The sequence below is a fragment of the Dreissena polymorpha genome, chromosome 13 (genome assembly GCF_020536995.1).
Source record: "Dreissena polymorpha isolate Duluth1 chromosome 13, UMN_Dpol_1.0, whole genome shotgun sequence".
NCBI lineage: Eukaryota > Metazoa > Mollusca > Bivalvia > Myida > Dreissenidae > Dreissena > Dreissena polymorpha.
This window is the reverse complement of record NC_068367.1, coordinates 10464999-10484863: the sequence shown is the minus strand read 5'-3', so window position 1 is coordinate 10484863 and position 19865 is coordinate 10464999. Positions and strand designations below refer to the sequence as shown.

General features: G+C 46.9%; 1 protein-coding gene across 1 annotated transcript in view; it reads left to right on the top strand.

The window, feature by feature from the left end:
• LOC127855547 (hypoxanthine-guanine phosphoribosyltransferase-like) overlaps positions 1 to 19865 on the top strand; it is a 45235-nt gene that overhangs the window by 8459 nt on the left and 16911 nt on the right. Inside the window, exons 2-4 of the mRNA XM_052391275.1 lie at positions 11459 to 11565; positions 15247 to 15319; positions 15893 to 16003. Of these exons, the coding sequence (XP_052247235.1) occupies positions 11459 to 11565; positions 15247 to 15319; positions 15893 to 16003 (291 nt within the window). The remainder of the gene's footprint in view (positions 1 to 11458; positions 11566 to 15246; positions 15320 to 15892; positions 16004 to 19865) is intronic.

Here is a 19865-nt window from a genome sequence, read left to right as displayed (position 1 = left end):
ACTGGTGTACAGTGTCGTCCCAGTCTCCCAGATTAGACTGGGCAGTCTGCACTGGTGTACAGTGTCGTCCCAGTCTCCCAGATTGTCTGGGCAGTCTGCACTGGTGTACAGTGTCGTCCCAGTCTCCCAGATTGTCTGGGCAGTCTGCACTGGTGTACAGTGTCGTCCCAGTCTCCCAGATTGTCTGGGCAGTCTGCACTGGTGTACAGTGTCGTCCCAGTCTCCCAGATTGTCTGGGCAGTCTGCACTGGTGTACAGTGTCGTCCCAGTCTCCCAGATTAGACTGGGCAGTCTGCACTGGTGTAAAGTGTCGTCCCAGTCTCCCAGATTGTCTGGGCAGTCTGCACTGGTGTACAGTGTCGTCCCAGTCTCCCAGATTGTCTGGGCAGTCTGCACTGGTGTACAGTGTCGTCCCAGTCTCCCAGATTAGACTGGGCAGTCTGCACTGGTGTACAGTGTCGTCCCAGTCTCCCAGATTAGACTGGGCAGTCTGCACTGGTGTACAGTGTCGTCCCAGTCTCCCAGATTGTCTGGGCAGTCTGCACTGGTGTAAAGTGTCGTCCCAGTCTCCCAGATTGTCTGGGCAGTCTGCACTGGTGTACAGTGTCGTCCCAGTCTCCCAGATTGTCTGGGCAGTCTGCACTGGTGTACAGTGTCGTCCCAGTCTCCCAGATTGTCTGGGCAGTCTGCACTGGTGTACAGTGTCGTCCCAGTCTCCCAGATTGTCTGGGCAGTCTGCACTGGTGTACAGTGTCGTCCCAGTCTCCCAGATTGTCTGGGCAGTCTGCACTGGTGTACAGTGTCGTCCCAGTCTCCCACATTGTCTGGGCAGTCTGCACTGGTGTAAAGTGTCGTCCCAGTCTCCCAGATTAGACTGGGCAGTCTGCACTGGTGTACAGTGTCGTCCCAGTCTCCCAGATTGTCTGGGCAGTCTGCACTGGTGTACAGTGTCGTCCCAGTCTCCCAGATTGTCTGGGCAGTCTGCACTGGTGTACAGTGTCGTCCCAGTCTCCCAGATTAGACTGGGCAGTCTGCACTGGTGTAAAGTGTCGTCCCAGTCTCCCAGATTGTCTGGGCAGTCTGCACTGGTGTACAGTGTCGTCCCAGTCTCCCAGATTGTCTGGGCAGTCTGCACTGGTGTACAGTGTCGTCCCAGTCTCCCAGATTGTCTGGGCAGTCTGCACTGGTGTACAGTGTCGTCCCAGTCTCCCAGATTAGACTGGGCAGTCTTCACTGGTGTACAGTGTCGTCCCAGTCTCCCAGATTGTCTGGGCAGTCTGCACTGGTGTACAGTGTCGTCCCAGTCTCCCAGATTGTCTGGGCAGTCTGCACTGGTGTACAGTGTCGTCCCAGTCTCCCAGATTGTCTGGGCAGTCTGCACTGGTGTACAGTGTCGTCCCAGTCTCCCAGATTAGACTGGGCAGTCTGCACTGGTGTACAGTGTCGTCCCAGTCTCCCAGATTGTCTGGGCAGTCTGCACTGGTGTACAGTGTCGTCCCAGTCTCCCAGATTAGACTGGGCAGTCTGCACTGGTGTACAGTGTCGTCCCAGTCTCCCACATTGTCTGGGCAGTCTGCACTGGTGTACAGTGTCGTCTCAGTCTCCCAGATTAGACTGGGCAGTCTGCACTGGTGTACAGTGTCGTCCCAGTCTCCCAGATTAGACTGGGCAGTCTGCACTGGTGTACAGTGTCGTCCCAGTCTCCCACATTGTCTGGGCAGTCTGCACTGGTGTACAGTGTCGTCCCAGTCTCCCAGATTAGACTGGGCAGTCTGCACTGGTGTAAAGTGTCGTCCCAGTCTCCCAGATTGTCTGGGCAGTCTGCACTGGTGTACAGTGTCGTCCCAGTCTCCCAGATTGTCTGGGCAGTCTGCACTGGTGTACAGTGTCGTCCCAGTCTCCCAGATTAGACTGGGCAGTCTGCACTGGTGTACAGTGTCGTCCCAGTCTCCCAGATTGTCTGGGCAGTCTGCACTGGTGTAAAGTGTCGTCCCAGTCTCCCAGATTGTCTGGGCAGTCTGCACTGGTGTACAGTGTCGTCCCAGTCTCCCAGATTGTCTGGGCAGTCTGCACTGGTGTACAGTGTCGTCCCAGTCTCCCAGATTGTCTGGGCAGTCTGCACTGGTGTACAGTGTCGTCCCAGTCTCCCAGATTGTCTGGGCAGTCTGCACTGGTGTAAAGTGTCGTCCCAGTCTCCCAGATTGTCTGGGCAGTCTGCACTGGTGTACAGTGTCGTCCCAGTCTCCCAGATTGTCTGGGCAGTCTGCACTGGTGTACAGTGTCGTCCCAGTCTCCCAGATTAGACTGGGCAGTCTGCACTGGTGTACAGTGTCGTCCCAGTCTCCCAGATTGTCTGGGCAGTCTGCACTGGTGTACAGTGTCGTCCCAGTCTCCCAGATTGTCTGGGCAGTCTGCACTGGTGTACAGTGTCGTCCCAGTCTCCCAGATTAGACTGGGCAGTCTGCACTGGTGTACAGTGTCGTCCCAGTCTCCCACATTGTCTGGGCAGTCTGCACTGGTGTACAGTGTCGTCCCAGTCTCCCAGATTGTCTGGGCAGTCTGCACTGGTGTACAGTGTCGTCCCAGTCTCCCAGATTGTCTGGGCAGTCTGCACTGGTGTACAGTGTCGTCCCAGTCTCCCAGATTAGACTGGGCAGTCTGCACTGGTGTACAGTGTCGTCCCAGTCTCCCACATTGTCTGGGCAGTCTGCACTGGTGTACAGTGTCGTCCCAGTCTCCCAGATTGTCTGGGCAGTCTGCACTGGTGTAAAGTGTCGTCCCAGTCTCCCAGATTGTCTGGGCAGTCTGCACTGGTGTACAGTGTCGTCCTAGTCTCCCAGATTGTCTGGGCAGTCTGCACTGGTGTACAGTGTCGTCCCAGTCTCCCAGATTGTCTGGGCAGTCTGCACTGGTGTAAAGTGTCGTCCCAGTCTCCCAGATTGTCTGGGCAGTCTGCACTGGTGTAAAGTGTCGTCCCAGTCTCCCAGATTGTCTGGGCAGTCTGCACTGGTGTACAGTGTCGTCCCAGTCTCCCAGATTAGACTGGGCAGTCTGCACTGGTGTACAGTGTCGTCTCAGTCTCCCAGATTAGACTGGGCAGTCTGCACTGGTGTACAGTGTCGTCCCAGTCTCCCAGATTGTCTGGGCAGTCTGCACTGGTGTACAGTGTCGTCCCAGTCTCCCAGATTGTCTGGGCAGTCTGCACTGGTGTACAGTGTCGTCCCAGTCTCCCAGATTGTCTGGGCAGTCTGCACTGGTGTACAGTGTCGTCCCAGTCTCCCAGATTGTCTGGGCAGTCTGCACTGGTGTACAGTGTCGTCCCAGTCTCCCAGATTGTCTGGGCAGTCTGCACTGGTGTACAGTGTCGTCCCAGTCTCCCAGATTGTCTGGGCAGTCTGCACTGGTGTAAAGTGTCGTCCCAGTCTCCCAGATTGTCTGGGCAGTCTGCACTGGTGTACAGTGTCGTCCCAGTCTCCCAGATTAGACTGGGCAGTCTGCACTGGTGTACAGTGTCGTCCCAGTCTCCCAGATTGTCTGGGCAGTCTGCACTGGTGTACAGTGTCGTCCCAGTCTCCCAGATTGTCTGGGCAGTCTGCACTGGTGTACAGTGTCGTCCCAGTCTCCTAGATTAGACTGGGCAGTCTGCACTGGTGTACAGTGTCGTCCCAGTCTCCCAGATTAGACTGGGCAGTCTGCACTGGTGTACAGTGTCGTCCCAGTCTCCCAGATTAGACTGGGCAGTCTGCACTGGTGTACAGTGTCGTCCCAGTCTCCCAGATTGTCTGGGCAGTCTGCACTGGTGTAAAGTGTCGTCCCAGTCTCCCAGATTAGATTGGGCAGTCTGCACTGGTGTACAGTGTCGTCCCAGTCTCCCAGATTGTCTGGGCAGTCTGCACTGGTGTACAGTGTCGTCCCAGTCTCCCAGATTGTCTGGGCAGTCTGCACTGGTGTACAGTGTCGTCCCAGTCTCCCAGATTGTCTGGGCAGTCTGCACTGGTGTACAGTGTCGTCCCAGTCTCCCAGATTGTCTGGGCAGTCTGCACTGGTGTAAAGTGTCGTCCCAGTCTCCCAGATTGTCTGGGCAGTCTGCACTGGTGTACAGTGTCGTCCCAGTCTCCCAGATTGTCTGGGCAGTCTGCACTGGTGTACAGTGTCGTCCCAGTCTCCCAGATTGTCTGGGCAGTCTGCACTGGTGTAAAGTGTCGTCCCAGTCTCCCAGATTAGACTGGGCAGTCTGCACTGGTGTACAGTGTCGTCCCAGTCTCCCAGATTGTCTGGGCAGTCTGCACTGGTGTACAGTGTCGTCCCAGTCTCCCAGATTGTCTGGGCAGTCTGCACTGGTGTAAAGTGTCGTCCCAGTCTCCCAGATTGTCTGGGCAGTCTGCACTGGTGTACAGTGTCGTCCCAGTCTCCCAGATTAGACTGGGCAGTCTGCACTGGTGTAAAGTGTCGTCCCAGTCTCCCAGATTAGACTGGGCAGTCTGCACTGGTGTACAGTGTCGTCCCAGTCTCCCAGATTGTCTGGGCAGTCTGCACTGGTGTACAGTGTCGTCCCAGTCTCCCAGATTGTCTGGGCAGTCTGCACTGGTGTACAGTGTCGTCCCAGTCTCCCAGATTGTCTGGGCAGTCTGCACTGGTGTACAGTGTCGTCCCAGTCTCCCAGATTGTCTGGGCAGTCTGCACTGGTGTACAGTGTCGTCCCAGTCTCCCAGATTGTCTGGGCAGTCTGCACTGGTGTACAGTGTCGTCCCAGTCTCCCAGATTGTCTGGGCAGTCTGCACTGGTGTACAGTGTCGTCCCAGTCTCCCAGATTAGACTGGGCAGTCTGCACTGGTGTACAGTGTCGTCCCAGTCTCCCAGATTGTCTGGGCAGTCTGCACTGGTGTACAGTGTCGTCCCAGTCTCCCAGATTGTCTGGGCAGTCTGCACTGGTGTACAGTGTCGTCCCAGTCTCCCAGATTGTCTGGGCAGTCTGCACTGGTGTACAGTGTCGTCCCAGTCTCCCAGATTGTCTGGGCAGTCTGCACTGGTGTACAGTGTCGTCCCAGTCTCCCAGATTGTCTGGGCAGTCTGCACTGGTGTACAGTGTCGTCCCAGTCTCCCAGATTGTCTGGGCAGTCTGCACTGGTGTACAGTGTCGTCCCAGTCTCCCAGATTGTCTGGGCAGTCTGCACTGGTGTAAAGTGTCGTCCCAGTCTCCCAGATTGTCTGGGCAGTCTGCACTGGTGTACAGTGTCGTCCCAGTCTCCCAGATTAGACTGGGCAGTCTGCACTGGTGTACAGTGTCGTCCCAGTCTCCCAGATTGTCTGGGCAGTCTGCACTGGTGTACAGTGTCGTCCCAGTCTCCCAGATTGTCTGGGCAGTCTGCACTGGTGTACAGTGTCGTCCCAGTCTCCCAGATTGTCTGGGCAGTCTGCACTGGTGTACAGTGTCGTCCCAGTCTCCCAGATTGTCTGGGCAGTCTGCACTGGTGTAAAGTGTCGTCCCAGTCTCCCAGATTGTCTGGGCAGTCTGCACTGGTGTACAGTGTCGTCCCAGTCTCCCAGATTAGACTGGGCAGTCTGCATTGGTGTACAGTGTCGTCCCAGTCTCCCACATTGTCTGGGCAGTCTGCACTGGTGTACAGTGTCGTCCCAGTCTCCCAGATTGTCTGGGCAGTCTGCACTGGTGTACAGTGTCGTCCCAGTCTCCCAGATTGTCTGGGCAGTCTGCACTGGTGTACAGTGTCGTCCCAGTCTCCCAGATTAGACTGGGCAGTCTGCACTGGTGTACAGTGTCGTCCCAGTCTCCCAGATTGTCTGGGCAGTCTGCACTGGTGTACAGTGTCGTCCCAGTCTCCCAGATTGTCTGGGCAGTCTGCACTGGTGTACAGTGTCGTCCCAGTCTCCCAGATTAGACTGGGCAGTCTGCACTGGTGTACAGTGTCGTCCCAGTCTCCCAGATTGTCTGGGCAGTCTGCACTGGTGTACAGTGTCGTCCCAGTCTCCCACATTGTCTGGGCAGTCTGCACTGGTGTAAAGTGTCGTCCCAGATTAGACTGGGCAGTCTGCACTGGTGTACAGTGTCGTCCCAGTCTCCCAGATTGTCTGGGCAGTCTGCACTGGTGTACAGTGTCGTCCCAGTCTCCCAGATTAGACTGGGCAGTCTGCACTGGTGTACAGTGTCGTCCCAGTCTCCCAGATTAGACTGGGCAGTCTGCACTGGTGTACAGTGTCGTCCCAGTCTCCCAGATTAGATTGGGCAGTCTGCACTGGTGTAAAGTGTCGTCCCAGTCTCCCAGATTGTCTGGGCAGTCTGCACTGGTGTACAGTGTCGTCCCAGTCTCCCAGATTAGACTGGGCAGTCTGCACTGGTGTACAGTGTCGTCCCAGTCTCCCAGATTGTCTGGGCAGTCTGCACTGGTGTACAGTGTCGTCCCAGTCTCCCAGATTGTCTGGGCAGTCTGCACTGGTGTACAGTGTCGTCCCAGTCTCCCAGATTGTCTGGGCAGTCTGCACTGGTGTACAGTGTCGTCCCAGTCTCCCAGATTGTCTGGGCAGTCTGCACTGGTGTACAGTGTCGTCCCAGTCTCCCAGATTAGACTGGGCAGTCTGCACTGGTGTACAGTGTCGTCCCAGTCTCCCAGATTAGACTGAGCAGTCTGCACTGGTGTACAGTGTCGTCCCAGTCTCCCACATTGTCTGGGAAGTCTGCACTGGTGTACAGTGTCGTCCCAGTCTCCCACATTGTCTGGGCAGTCTGCACTGGTGTACAGTGTCGTCCCAGTCTCCCAGATTGTCTGGGCAGTCTGCACTGGTGTACAGTGTCGTCCCAGTCTCCCAGATTGTCTGGGCAGTCTGCACTGGTGTACAGTGTCGTCCCAGTCTCCCAGATTGTCTGGGCAGTCTGCACTGGTGTACAGTGTCGTCCCAGTCTCCCAGATTGTCTGGGCAGTCTGCACTGGTGTACAGTGTCGTCCCAGTCTCCCAGATTGTCTGGGCAGTCTGCACTGGTGTACAGTGTCGTCCCAGTCTCCCAGATTGTCTGGGCAGTCTGCACTGGTGTACAGTGTCGTCCCAGTCTCCCAGATTGTCTGGGCAGTCTGCACTGGTGTAAAGTGTCGTCCCAGTCTCCCAGATTGTCTGGGCAGTCTGCACTGGTGTACAGTGTCGTCCCAGTCTCCCAGATTGTCTGGGCAGTCTGCACTGGTGTACAGTGTCGTCCCAGTCTCCCAGATTAGACTGGGCAGTCTGCACTGGTGTAAAGTGTCGTCCCAGTCTCCCACATTGTCTGGGCAGTCTGCACTGGTGTACAGTGTCGTCCCAGTCTCCCAGATTGTCTGGGCAGTCTGCACTGGTGTACAGTGTCGTCCCAGTCTCCCAGATTAGACTGGGCAGTCTGCACTGGTGTACAGTGTCGTCCCAGTCTCCCAGATTGTCTGGGCAGTCTGCACTGGTGTAAAGTGTCGTCCCAGTCTCCCAGATTGTCTGGGCAGTCTGCACTGGTGTACAGTGTCGTCCCAGTCTCCCAGATTGTCTGGGCAGTCTGCACTGGTGTACAGTGTCGTCCCAGTCTCCCAGATTGTCTGGGCAGTCTGCACTGGTGTACAGTGTCGTCCCAGTCTCCCAGATTGTCTGGGCAGTCTGCACTGGTGTACAGTGTCGTCCCAGTCTCCCAGATTAGATTGGGCAGTCTGCACTGGTGTACAGTGTCGTCCCAGTCTCCCAGATTGTCTGGGCAGTCTGCACTGGTGTACAGTGTCGTCCCAGTCTCCCAGATTGTCTGGGCAGTCTGCACTGGTGTACAGTGTCGTCCCAGTCTCCCAGATTGTCTGGGCAGTCTGCACTGGTGTACAGTGTCCTCCCAGTCTCCCAGATTAGACTGGGCAGTCTGCACTGGTGTACAGTGTCGTCCCAGTCTCCCAGATTGTCTGGGCAGTCTGCACTGGTGTACAGTGTCGTCCCAGTCTCCCAGATTGTCTGGGCAGTCTGCACTGGTGTACAGTGTCGTCCCAGTCTCCCAGATTGTCTGGGCAGTCTGCACTGGTGTACAGTGTCGTCCCAGTCTCCCACATTGTCTGGGCAGTCTGCACTGGTGTAAAGTGTCGTCCCAGTCTCCCAGATTAGACTGGGCAGTCTGCACTGGTGTACAGTGTCGTCCCAGTCTCCCAGATTAGACTGGGCAGTCTGCACTGGTGTACAGTGTCGTCCCAGTCTCCCAGATTGTCTGGGCAGTCTGCACTGGTGTACAGTGTCGTCCCAGTCTCCCAGATTGTCTGGGCAGTCTGCACTGGTGTACAGTGTCGTCCCAGTCTCCCAGATTAGACTGGGCAGTCTGCACTGGTGTACAGTGTCGTCCCAGTCTCCCAGATTAGACTGGGCAGTCTGCACTGGTGTAAAGTGTCGTCCCAGTCTCCCAGATTGTCTGGGCAGTCTGCACTGGTGTACAGTGTCGTCCCAGTCTCCCAGATTAGATTGGGCAGTCTGCACTGGTGTACAGTGTCGTCCCAGTCTCCCAGATTGTCTGGGCAGTCTGCACTGGTGTACAGTGTCGTCCCAGTCTCCCAGATTGTCTGGGCAGTCTGCACTGGTGTACAGTGTCGTCCCAGTCTCCCAGATTGTCTGGGCAGTCTGCACTGGTGTACAGTGTCGTCCCAGTCTCCCAGATTGTCTGGGCAGTCTGCACTGGTGTACAGTGTCGTCCCAGTCTCCCAGATTGTCTGGGCAGTCTGCACTGGTGTACAGTGTCGTCCCAGTCTCCCAGATTGTCTGGGCAGTCTGCACTGGTGTACAGTGTCGTCCCAGTCTCCCAGATTGTCTGGGCAGTCTGCACTGGTGTACAGTGTCGTCCCAGTCTCCCAGATTAGACTGGGCAGTCTGCACTGGTGTAAAGTGTCGTCCCAGTCTCCCACATTGTCTGGGCAGTCTGCACTGGTGTACAGTGTCGTCCCAGTCTCCCAGATTGTCTGGGCAGTCTGCACTGGTGTACAGTGTCGTCCCAGTCTCCCAGATTAGACTGGGCAGTCTGCACTGGTGTACAGTGTCGTCCCAGTCTCCCAGATTGTCTGGGCAGTCTGCACTGGTGTACAGTGTCGTCCCAGTCTCCCAGATTGTCTGGGCAGTCTGCACTGGTGTACAGTGTCGTCCCAGTCTCCCAGATTGTCTGGGCAGTCTGCACTGGTGTACAGTGTCGTCCCAGTCTCCCAGATTAGACTGGGCAGTCTGCACTGGTGTACAGTGTCGTCCCAGTCTCCCAGATTGTCTGGGCAGTCTGCACTGGTGTACAGTGTCGTCCCAGTCTCCCAGATTGTCTGGGCAGTCTGCACTGGTGTACAGTGTCGTCCCAGTCTCCCAGATTGTCTGGGCAGTCTGCACTGGTGTACAGTGTCGTCCCAGTCTCCCAGATTGTCTGGGCAGTCTGCACTGGTGTACAGTGTCGTCCCAGTCTCCCAGATTGTCTGGGCAGTCTGCACTGGTGTACAGTGTCGTCCCAGTCTCCCAGATTGTCTGGGCAGTCTGCACTGGTGTACAGTGTCGTCCCAGTCTCCCAGATTGTCTGGGCAGTCTGCACTGGTGTACAGTGTCGTCCCAGTCTCCCACATTGTCTGGGCAGTCTGCACTGGTGTACAGTGTCGTCCCAGTCTCCCAGATTGTCTGGGCAGTCTGCACTGGTGTACAGTGTCGTCCCAGTCTCCCAGATTGTCTGGGCAGTCTGCACTGGTGTACAGTGTCGTCCCAGTCTCCCAGATTGTCTGGGCAGTCTGCACTGGTGTACAGTGTCGTCCCAGTCTCCCAGATTGTCTGGGCAGTCTGCACTGGTGTACAGTGTCGTCCCAGTCTCCCAGATTGTCTGGGCAGTCTGCACTGGTGTACAGTGTCGTCCCAGTCTCCCAGATTGTCTGGGCAGTCTGCACTGGTGTACAGTGTCGTCCCAGTCTCCCAGATTAGACTGGGCAGTCTGCACTGGTGTACAGTGTCGTCCCAGTCTCCCAGATTGTCTGGGCAGTCTGCACTGGTGTACAGTGTCGTCCCAGTCTCCCACATTGTCTGGGCAGTCTGCACTGGTGTACAGTGTCGTCCCAGTCTCCCAGATTGTCTGGGCAGTCTGCACTGGTGTACAGTGTCGTCCCAGTCTCCCAGATTGTCTGGGCAGTCTGCACTGGTGTACAGTGTCGTCCCAGTCTCCCAGATTGTCTGGGCAGTCTGCACTGGTGTAAAGTGTCGTCCCAGTCTCCCAGATTAGACTGGGCAGTCTGCACTGGTGTACAGTGTCGTCCCAGTCTCCCAGATTGTCTGGGCAGTCTGCACTGGTGTACAGTGTCGTCCCAGTCTCCCAGATTAGACTGGGCAGTCTGCACTGGTGTACAGTGTCGTCCCAGTCTCCCAGATTGTCTGGGCAGTCTGCACTGGTGTACAGTGTCGTCCCAGTCTCCCAGATTAGACTGGGCAGTCTGCACTGGTGTACAGTGTCGTCCCAGTCTCCCAGATTAGACTGGGCAGTCTGCACTGGTGTACAGTGTCGTCCCAGTCTCCCAGATTAGACTGGGCAGTCTGCACTGGTGTACAGTGTCGTCCCAGTCTCCCAAATTAGACTGGGCAGTCTGCACTGGTGTACAGTGTCGTCCCAGTCTCCCACATTGTCTGGGCAGTCTGCACTGGTGTACAGTGTCGTCCCAGTCTCCCAGATTGTCTGGGCAGTCTGCACTGGTGTACAGTGTCGTCCCAGTCTCCCAGATTGTCTGGGCAGTCTGCACTGGTGTACAGTGTCGTCCCAGTCTCCCACATTGTCTGGGCAGTCTGCACTGGTGTACAGTGTCGTCCCAGTCTCCCAGATTGTCTGGGCAGTCTGCACTGGTGTACAGTGTCGTCCCAGTCTCCCAGATTAGACTGGGCAGTCTGCACTGGTGTACAGTGTCGTCCCAGTCTCCCAGATTAGACTGGGCAGTCTGCACTGGTGTACAGTGTCGTCCCAGTCTCCCAGATTGTCTGGGCAGTCTGCACTGGTGTACAGTGTCGTCCCAGTCTCCCAGATTGTCTGGGCAGTCTGCACTGGTGTACAGTGTCGTCCCAGTCTCCCAGATTAGACTGGGTCCCAGTCTCCCAGATTAGACTGGATCCCAGTCTCCCAGATTACACTGGGTCCCAGTCTCCCAGATTAGACTGGGTCCCAGTCTCCCAGATTAGACTGGGTCCCAGTCTCCCAGATTAGACTGGGTCCCAGTCTCCCAGATTAGACTGGGTCCCAGTCTCCCAGATTAGACTGGGCAGTCTGCACTGGCAAATCAGGCACAAGACTTTTCATTTAAACTTTGATTTTGCTTTGAAGAGATTTCTTGAAACAAAAAATATCACAAAAGCAGAAAGTGTGGTCTCTGATCAACCTGTGCAAACTGCACAGGCTAATCTGGGACGACACTCTACTCAGATTCATGAAACCCCCTTTTGACAGCATGGCTCAATTGCATGTCTTCATTTGCAGTTGCCAGACAATGATGAAGGCTACCCACTGGACATGTTCTGTGTTCCAAAACACTACGAGAAAGATCTGGAGAACATCCTGATCCCCTCAGGCCTAATCAATGATAGGTAAAACCTTAAATAGGCAGCGTTTTTGCCCTGTATTTTGTTAAAGAAAGGGAGTCCCAAACTTTCTAAATTGATAAAGAGCTAGTTGCAAACTACATGTAGTTAAAATCATAAAAATGTAAGTCACACATTTCTAAAAATTGTGAACATTTGAGTCACAAACTTAAAAAAAACACGGCCATTCTTGAAGGAGAAAACGAGCCATGATAACAATAATCACATTGTTTACAAAGCATGTAATGTAATACTGGTATTATAAAGCCCAATGATGATTTGCTACCAGTTAATATTACTTATATTTTGGTGTTTGTAACAGTGATAATAATTTATGTTTAATGTGATATGACAACTCCCAAACAACTGCCTGTGTTATTTCAACCAGGTTACCTAAATAAGCTGTTCAGAATTGTGTCATCGATACTCATTAGAGTCGAAGAACATGCTAATCTACACACTCATAGTTTTGTTTTAATAAACCAACCCTGTCTGCATTTGAAAAAACACTTAAGTTATAATTTAGCAATTTACGAAGGCTTTAAAATCTATGAATTTAATACACTTTGTGCTTTGTGCCAAATATGCATTGTCTAATTTAAGTATGATGTTTTGATATGAATATCTGCCTGATTATCTTCATTAACATTTAAATAAATTATGATTTAAATATAAAAATGAATTTATGGTTTTGATGGACAAAAGCTTGTGGATTTCATCCAGTTCAATCTGGCATAAAATTGAATACAAATTAATGCAACAGTAAATAATAAACAGAAATTATAAAGAAGTTTTGCAATAATTGCATGAATTTACAAATGCAACCTTTATCCTGTTCTGTAAAAGAAATTGTATATATGGGATTATGCCTTATAGTATCTCTTTCAATTTTTTTTATATTTAAGTTCATTTTCACCAAGTTCAAGTGGCGTTACTTTGGTGACCCAATACCACTTTGTTGTACTTAACCATGTTTAATAATTATTACCAGTGCTCCAGCCAGCTTTTCAAAATAGAGGGGAGCTTCCCCAAAAAGGGCAAATTTCACGCGTAATTTTGGAAAATAGGGCATTTGGTTATTAATATACTTAAGTATATACTTTGCTTATACTATATACTTATGAATTGTAAACATTAGTGCATTGAATGTTTTCACCAATTGTATGCTGTTCCTCATTTTGTGTAATGAAATTATAATAAATATATTACTATCTACATTGGCGCTAAGGAAAACAACTTCGTAGCCAATTTCATAACCGACTTGGGCTAGCATCCGACTACACGCATTAGAGATATGTAGATATCATATTTCTTTCCGGTCTGTGTGTGGGGGGGGGGGGGGATTTTGATGTTTTTTTATCACCTATCATCATTGAACTGCATGTTAATCTTTCAGGTTCCAGTTTAAGCATCAGTGGCCTTGTAGAAGAAATGAAGAAAACATGAAATAAATTCAGGGGTTTCACTGGGTCAAATAAATGTTGTGACTGTCATCACTTAATTTGTTACTTTGAATAACTGTGAGCCAATGTTTTTCCACAATAATATTAATCATATTAATTAAAACAATAATCTATATTGACAAATTTAAAGTCTGAACAATGATCAATGTCACCATGAAGTAGCATCCAGTCTGGAGATTAGAAATGAAACATTGATATATTTATTTTACAACACGTTATTTCAACTAATTAATGTCAACAACGTTGGCAGTTTTGCTAGGTCGCGAAAATATATAAAATTATCAAAATTACATTTTACTTGCAGAGTGATAAATCCTCCATCCAAACAAGCTCTTTATTTGTTGAAATAACAACTGTCTGCCCCTATTCATGTTAAAATTCATCATGATTGAGAACAGACAGTGTTTTAAAGTTCTGAAATAAAATCCAAACACAAATACGTTTTTCAATGCTGTAATTTCGGACTTAAAATTAACCGCATATTCACATTAAAAAAGATGATTAATTTTCAAATTTTAATAGGTGTTTTGAATTAAAAATCACTATTTTGGCAAACAAAAAATCATAGCCAAAGAATTCAGAAGTAAAAAAAATCAATAGTGCTGAGTTTGATTTCATTCGAGTGTGATTGTGCCTAACCAAGCGTGACCTCAGAGATAATCTTTCACAGCATGTTACTATCGTCTGCAACAAAGGGCTAATTAATGATATGATAACAAACCATGCCCTTGGGGCTTGTTTGTTCACAATGTGTTGACTTAGTACGCCCAGGCAGTCATGTACCGGCAAGGGTGTTATCTGTGTATTCATGTCGATGTTTCTGGCGATTTACTGGTCATGTACGTAATTCCGGCCTGTACGTAAAAAATCGGCCACCTGTGTAAAATCATTTTCATGATCTTTACGCACATATTTTGTTTTTATTTAGAAAAATCAACATGAAAACCATCCCCACTCGCAATATTTTGCAAATGTAAGAACCATATCACCGTAAACTTTTGTGTTAAAATGTCACAAATATAGCAGGAAAATATTTGGCTCATGGGGAAAGTGATGTCATCACATGTTGCAACAATTATAATCATATAAGAAACAAATATATTTTATAAAATTATTTTTATTTTATCTAATAAACTTTAATCAAAGTTTTACCAATTTATTGTACAAAAACTTATATTCAAAACATACAAATCAGAACCTAAATATAAATTTTTAATATATGAATTACCTCCCTTTATAAGAATATTGCTAGATTACATGTTTAAATATTATATATAAGCGTTTACTAATAATCAACACTGAAGTCAACTTTTCAAACAAAATGTGTTTACTTTTTTAGCTATGTTTGAAAAAATTTATTAAACACATTAAAAACAAATATTTTTTAATGAAATAGCAGTTTCCCCATTGTTCATATTTATTAAAATAGGTAGGGGGAGTAAATGGTATAATAATTTCGCATTTATTTTAAATTTCAAGTCAAAAATATTAATAGTATAAACATTGATTAATACTCTGAAATTGAGGACATTTGTCAAAAGATATTGCTTTGTAATTTTATCTGCAGATCAAACCGAAAAGTGGTCGATTTTTTAGGTACATTTAACCTACGAAAATGGATAGTTTACATGTCATCATTTTCTGTACATTAAGTAACATTCACCGAGCTAATTCTATTTAAATTTTCATGCTTGGTGAGTTTTGAACCCAGGATTATATATGTGAAGTTTAGTTTCAACCAGTTGCCTAACACTAAAGATTTTTCTTAAATAGTCCCAAAAGTGGCCGGAATTACGTACATGACCAGTATACGGCCGGAAAACAGGAATTTAGAGATCAAAAGGGCATTTGACAGAAAAATAGAGGGGCGCTTTTTAAGGGGGCAAATTTTAGAGGGGCGCAGGGCCCCTCTATTTATTGCTAGCTGGAGCACTGATTACGTTCCTATTAAAGCCCCATAAACACTGATAATCAACAAATATTTTGTTAAATTTATCCTAAAATTAAGTTACCTTATAAAAAATCAGTGTTTCTTATAGCAATAGCCAAAATTTCAAAGCCAGATGTAATCTGGTAGCATAGATTTAACGAGATACGAAATGCTTCTTTTTTATTTTTTGTGTGACAATATATTCCATGTGAATTTTGCGCGACGATATCCGAATATTAAAGAGCTGGTAAGTGGTTTGAAAGAATTGAATGTATGTATGTTTTTCGTTCACAGGATCGAGAGAATGGCCCGTGACATTGTTCATGATTTCAATCAGCAGGGGTTAGTGGCCTTATGTGTGCTGAAGGTATGCAAGATTCTTAATATGCATAACTATCTGTGATTATTATATAATTAGTCGAGTTTGTTATCATTTAACTGTGGCATATTTTATCACATTTTATCATTAAACTTCTGTATATGATAGCTTTGGAGTACTTGTTTCTGAAATTAGTGTGTGTTATGGTTATATTTGTTGTTTTTGGTTTTTTTCAGTGATGTAAACATCATTACTATTCATTCAAATAAACCATGATTAAAAATGAATGTTCATTCCATTTATGTTAATTAATGTCATACCTTTTCAATTATTAGGGTCATTTGCTTCACCTTGCATGTAAATATGGGGACATGAATTCATTAATGAATTAGATTCTCCAGAGATAAAATGATTTTTTTAAATGCATTATAAAATCAATACTAGATTTTAACATTTCTGCTGGTAGTTCATCTATATCAGGACTCTTATTATCATGTTGAGTATCAACTGCAAGTCTTTATCTGACTCAGATATTATTTATTAGATTAGTTAGATGCAAAAATATCTAAATAAGATAAAGATCACCTGTCTAAGACTGTTCTCTCTGTCCGCATGTTCCAGGGGGGCTACAAGTTTTTCACTGATCTCTTGGATAAGGTAAAATTGCTGAACAGAAATCTGGAAGACTCCGTCCCCCTTGCTGTGGACTTCATACGACTCAAGAGCTATGTTGTATGTTACCAAGATTATGTGTTGGCTTTTATTTATAATGGGCAGTGCTCTGTGAAAAAGGGGTTTAATGCATGTGCGTAGAGTGTCATCCCTGATTAGCCTGTACAGTCAGCACAGGCTAATCAGGGACAACACTTTACGTAGAAACTGGATTTTTGCTATTAAAGAAGAGACTTTCTTTAAACGAAAAATATCATTAAAGCAGAAAGTGTCGTACCTGATTAGCCGTGCGGACTGCACAAGCAGAAAGTGTCGTACCTGATTAGCTGTGCGGACTGCACGAGCAGAAAGTGTCGTACCTGATTAGCTGTGCGGACTGCACTAGCAGAAAGTGTCGTACCTGATTAGCTGTGCGGACTGCACTAGCAGAAAGTGTCGTACCTGATTAGCTGTGCTGACTGCACTAGCAGAAAGTGTCGAACCTGATCAGCCTGTGCGGACTGCACTAGCTGATCTGGGACTACATTTAACCCTTTGCATGCTGGGAAATTTGTCGTCTGCTTAAATGTCGTCTGCTGAATTTCTAAAATTAGCATTTTCTTTGATTTTTTTCAAAGAATATTATCAGAATAGCAAACAGTTTGGATCCTGATGAGACACCACATTCTGTGGCGTCTCATCTGGATCCAAACTGTTTGCAAAGGCCTTCAAAATTCGGTTCCCGCACTGAAAGGGTTAACATACATACATTACAACCCCCTTTTCACAGAGCATGGCCCATCTATCTCACCTGTTTACAACTTGCTCATGTTGAGATTTTGTAATCGCCTTTTGTCGGGCAAGCGTTGTACATCATATGTTGTGTGTCGTCATCATTTATCTTGTTAACAGCTAGAGGACACACTTATTATCTGATCTTCATGAAACTTGGTCACGACATTACATTTTGTCCCAATCATATCTTGACTGAGTTTGAAACTGGGTCACTTGATGTCAAAAATTAAGTTACTAGGGCAAATTAAAGAAAAAGCTTGTGAACACTCCTGAAGTCAAAATGTAGTCTAATCTGCACAAACATTTATCAGAACATTTTTATGTCCCCCACCACTATAGTGGGGGACATATTGTTTTTGCCCTGTCTGTTGGTTGGTTTGTGTGTTTGTTTGCCCCAACTGTAACATTTGCAATAACTTTTGCAATATTGAAGATAGCAACTTCATATTTGGCATGCATGTGTATCTCATGGAGCTGCACATTTTGAGTGGTGAACAGTCAAGGTCATCCTTCAAGGTCAAATGAATGTGTCAAAATCGCTCATTTAATGTACACTTTTGCAATATTGAAGATAGCAACTTGATATTTGGCATGCATATGCATCTCATTGAGCTGCACATTTTGAGTGGTGTAAGGTCATGGTCATACTTCAAGGTCAAAGGTCAAATATATGGAAACATAGTGTATCACAAACACATCGCTTGTTGTAATTACATCTCAGTTTAGTTTAATCAAAGCGCTTAACGCACTTAAGTTCTTTGCTATTGCATAATCTTAGACACAACTCAGTTTTCAAAATTATGTGAAAGCTTTTTATATCACAAGTTTGAAATGAACACAACCCATTCAAATTTATTAAGAGAGTGTCTTAAAGCACAGATCGAGATGTGTGTGCACTGTCTATCCTCATATTTATGTTATAGAGATAACATAGACAAAATAACAACAACATGCCTCTTTTTTTTTCGCAATTGGTTGCTGCACTGGCAACCATCTTTAGAATTTTGGTTGCCTTGCTAAAGCATAACAAGCCTAGAATCATGTACATGATGTGTTATGTGTATCTAATACTTTATTATGCCCCCCTTCGAAGAAGAGGGGGTATATTGCTTTGCACATGTCTGTCGGTCGGTCAGTCCGTCCACCAGGTGGTTTCCTGATGATAACTCAAGAACGCTTATGCCTAGGATCATGAAACTTCTGAGGTAGATAGATCATGACTCGCAGATGACCTCTATTGATTTTGAGGTCACTAGGTCAAAGGTCAAGGTCATGGTTACCCGAAATAGTAAAATGGTTTCCAGATGATAACTCAAGAACGCATATGCCTAGGATCATGAAACTTCATAGGTAGATTGATCATGACTTGCAGATGACTCCTATTGATTTTGAGGTCACTAGGTCAAAGGTCAAGGTCACGGTGACCCGAAATACATGTAGTAAAATGGTTTCCGGATGATAACTCAAGAATGCACACGCCTAGGATCATGAAACTTCATAGGTAGATAGATCATGACTTGCAGATGACCCTTATTGATTTTGAGGTCACTAGGTCAAAGGTCAAGGTCACGGTAATCCGAAATTGTAAAATGGTTTCCGGATGATCACTCAAGAACACATATGCCTAGGATCATGAAACTTCATGGGTAGATTGATCATGACTCGCAGATGCCCCCTATTGATTTTCAGGTCACTAGGTCAAAGGTCAAGGTCACGGTGACCTGAAATAGTTAAATGGTTTCCGGATGATAACTCAAGAAGGCTTACGCCTAGTTTAATTTTTTTTATTATTATTGAGCAACAATTTAGCCGACATTACAGACTTTTAATGTATCATGTATTGTTCTGAGCCGGAATTGAATCATTTCCTAGGCCTAATTGGAACACAGTCGCCAATTTGTTTTCTATGTTTAATTGGATTGAGTTGTTCAAGCTTTGAAAAGTTGCCCAGCTTTTTAGCCCAACTGTAACCAACTTTTAAAATAGAGTTTCCTGGGCTTAAATCTATTGGCCCCAGGCTAACAGGCAACCACTTAACTTGTAAGTTATTCAGGATGTAAGATCTGACAGTGTCTTGAACTCATTCAATGTGCAAGTCTGAAGACATTAAAATTAAAGGGACCTTTCACATTTTGGTAAATTGACAAAATTAAACGATTTAATAATTTGGAGAGTTCTGTTGTTGTTGTTGTTATATTTTTCATACTACGAGGATTGCTTATATAAACAGGGCCCTCAATCTATAAAATCTGCGGCCGAATTTCGGCCGCAGTCCCCCACCTGAAAAGTATACTTTTTTCCCCTTTTGGGGGAAAAAACTCCCCCTGAAATTAAAAAAAAAAAAAGATGTGTCTCATGATTATTATATCTCAATTCTATTTCAATTCAATCTTGTCAAACATACTAAATTATGAAAAAAGAAATGAATATAGTGCAAACATGTACAAATGTAAAAATACAAGAGAAAGTAAGAAAAATCCCCCCAAAAGCGAAACGCCGCGAAAATTCCCCCTCATTAGGGTAGTGACCTGCTTCCCCTAAAATGGATTGAGGGCCCTGATAAAGTATAAAATACATCTCTCATTGTATTAGCACGGATGGCTGAGTGGTCTCAACGATAGACTTTTATTCCAGGTGTCAGTGGTTCAAACCCAGTTGAGGTTTTTTTTTGTTTCTGTAATTTTATTCTCGTTTTTTTTAAATGGAGCTTTTAAGATCCAATGTTTACATTTATCAATATTAACCATTTAATGACAAACTGTGAAAAGGCCCTTTTAGATGTTTACTAAAAAATGCTACAAGGTAAAAAGGTAGAACTCAATGGTTGTTAATTTGATTTAAAAGTGATTTGCCTAGTCAGCGAGGTTACTTTGAAGTTATTATCACTTTTATTACCAATTTTCGCGCGCTTTTTATCAGAACAAATAAATTCATTTATTTTATGTAGAAGTTGTAACCTTAAATAGCTGTACACAATGCGTGCAAACTGTGTCAGATGATTAACACATGTTGCAATACAACTGACCTGATTGGGCGCTTATTTCATCAAATCTTAAAATAGAATCATATGAGGAAATTCATTTTATACTTTCGAAAATTGCAAACGTTTGTGTTTATGACTCTAATCGTGTATATTACCCACCCATTA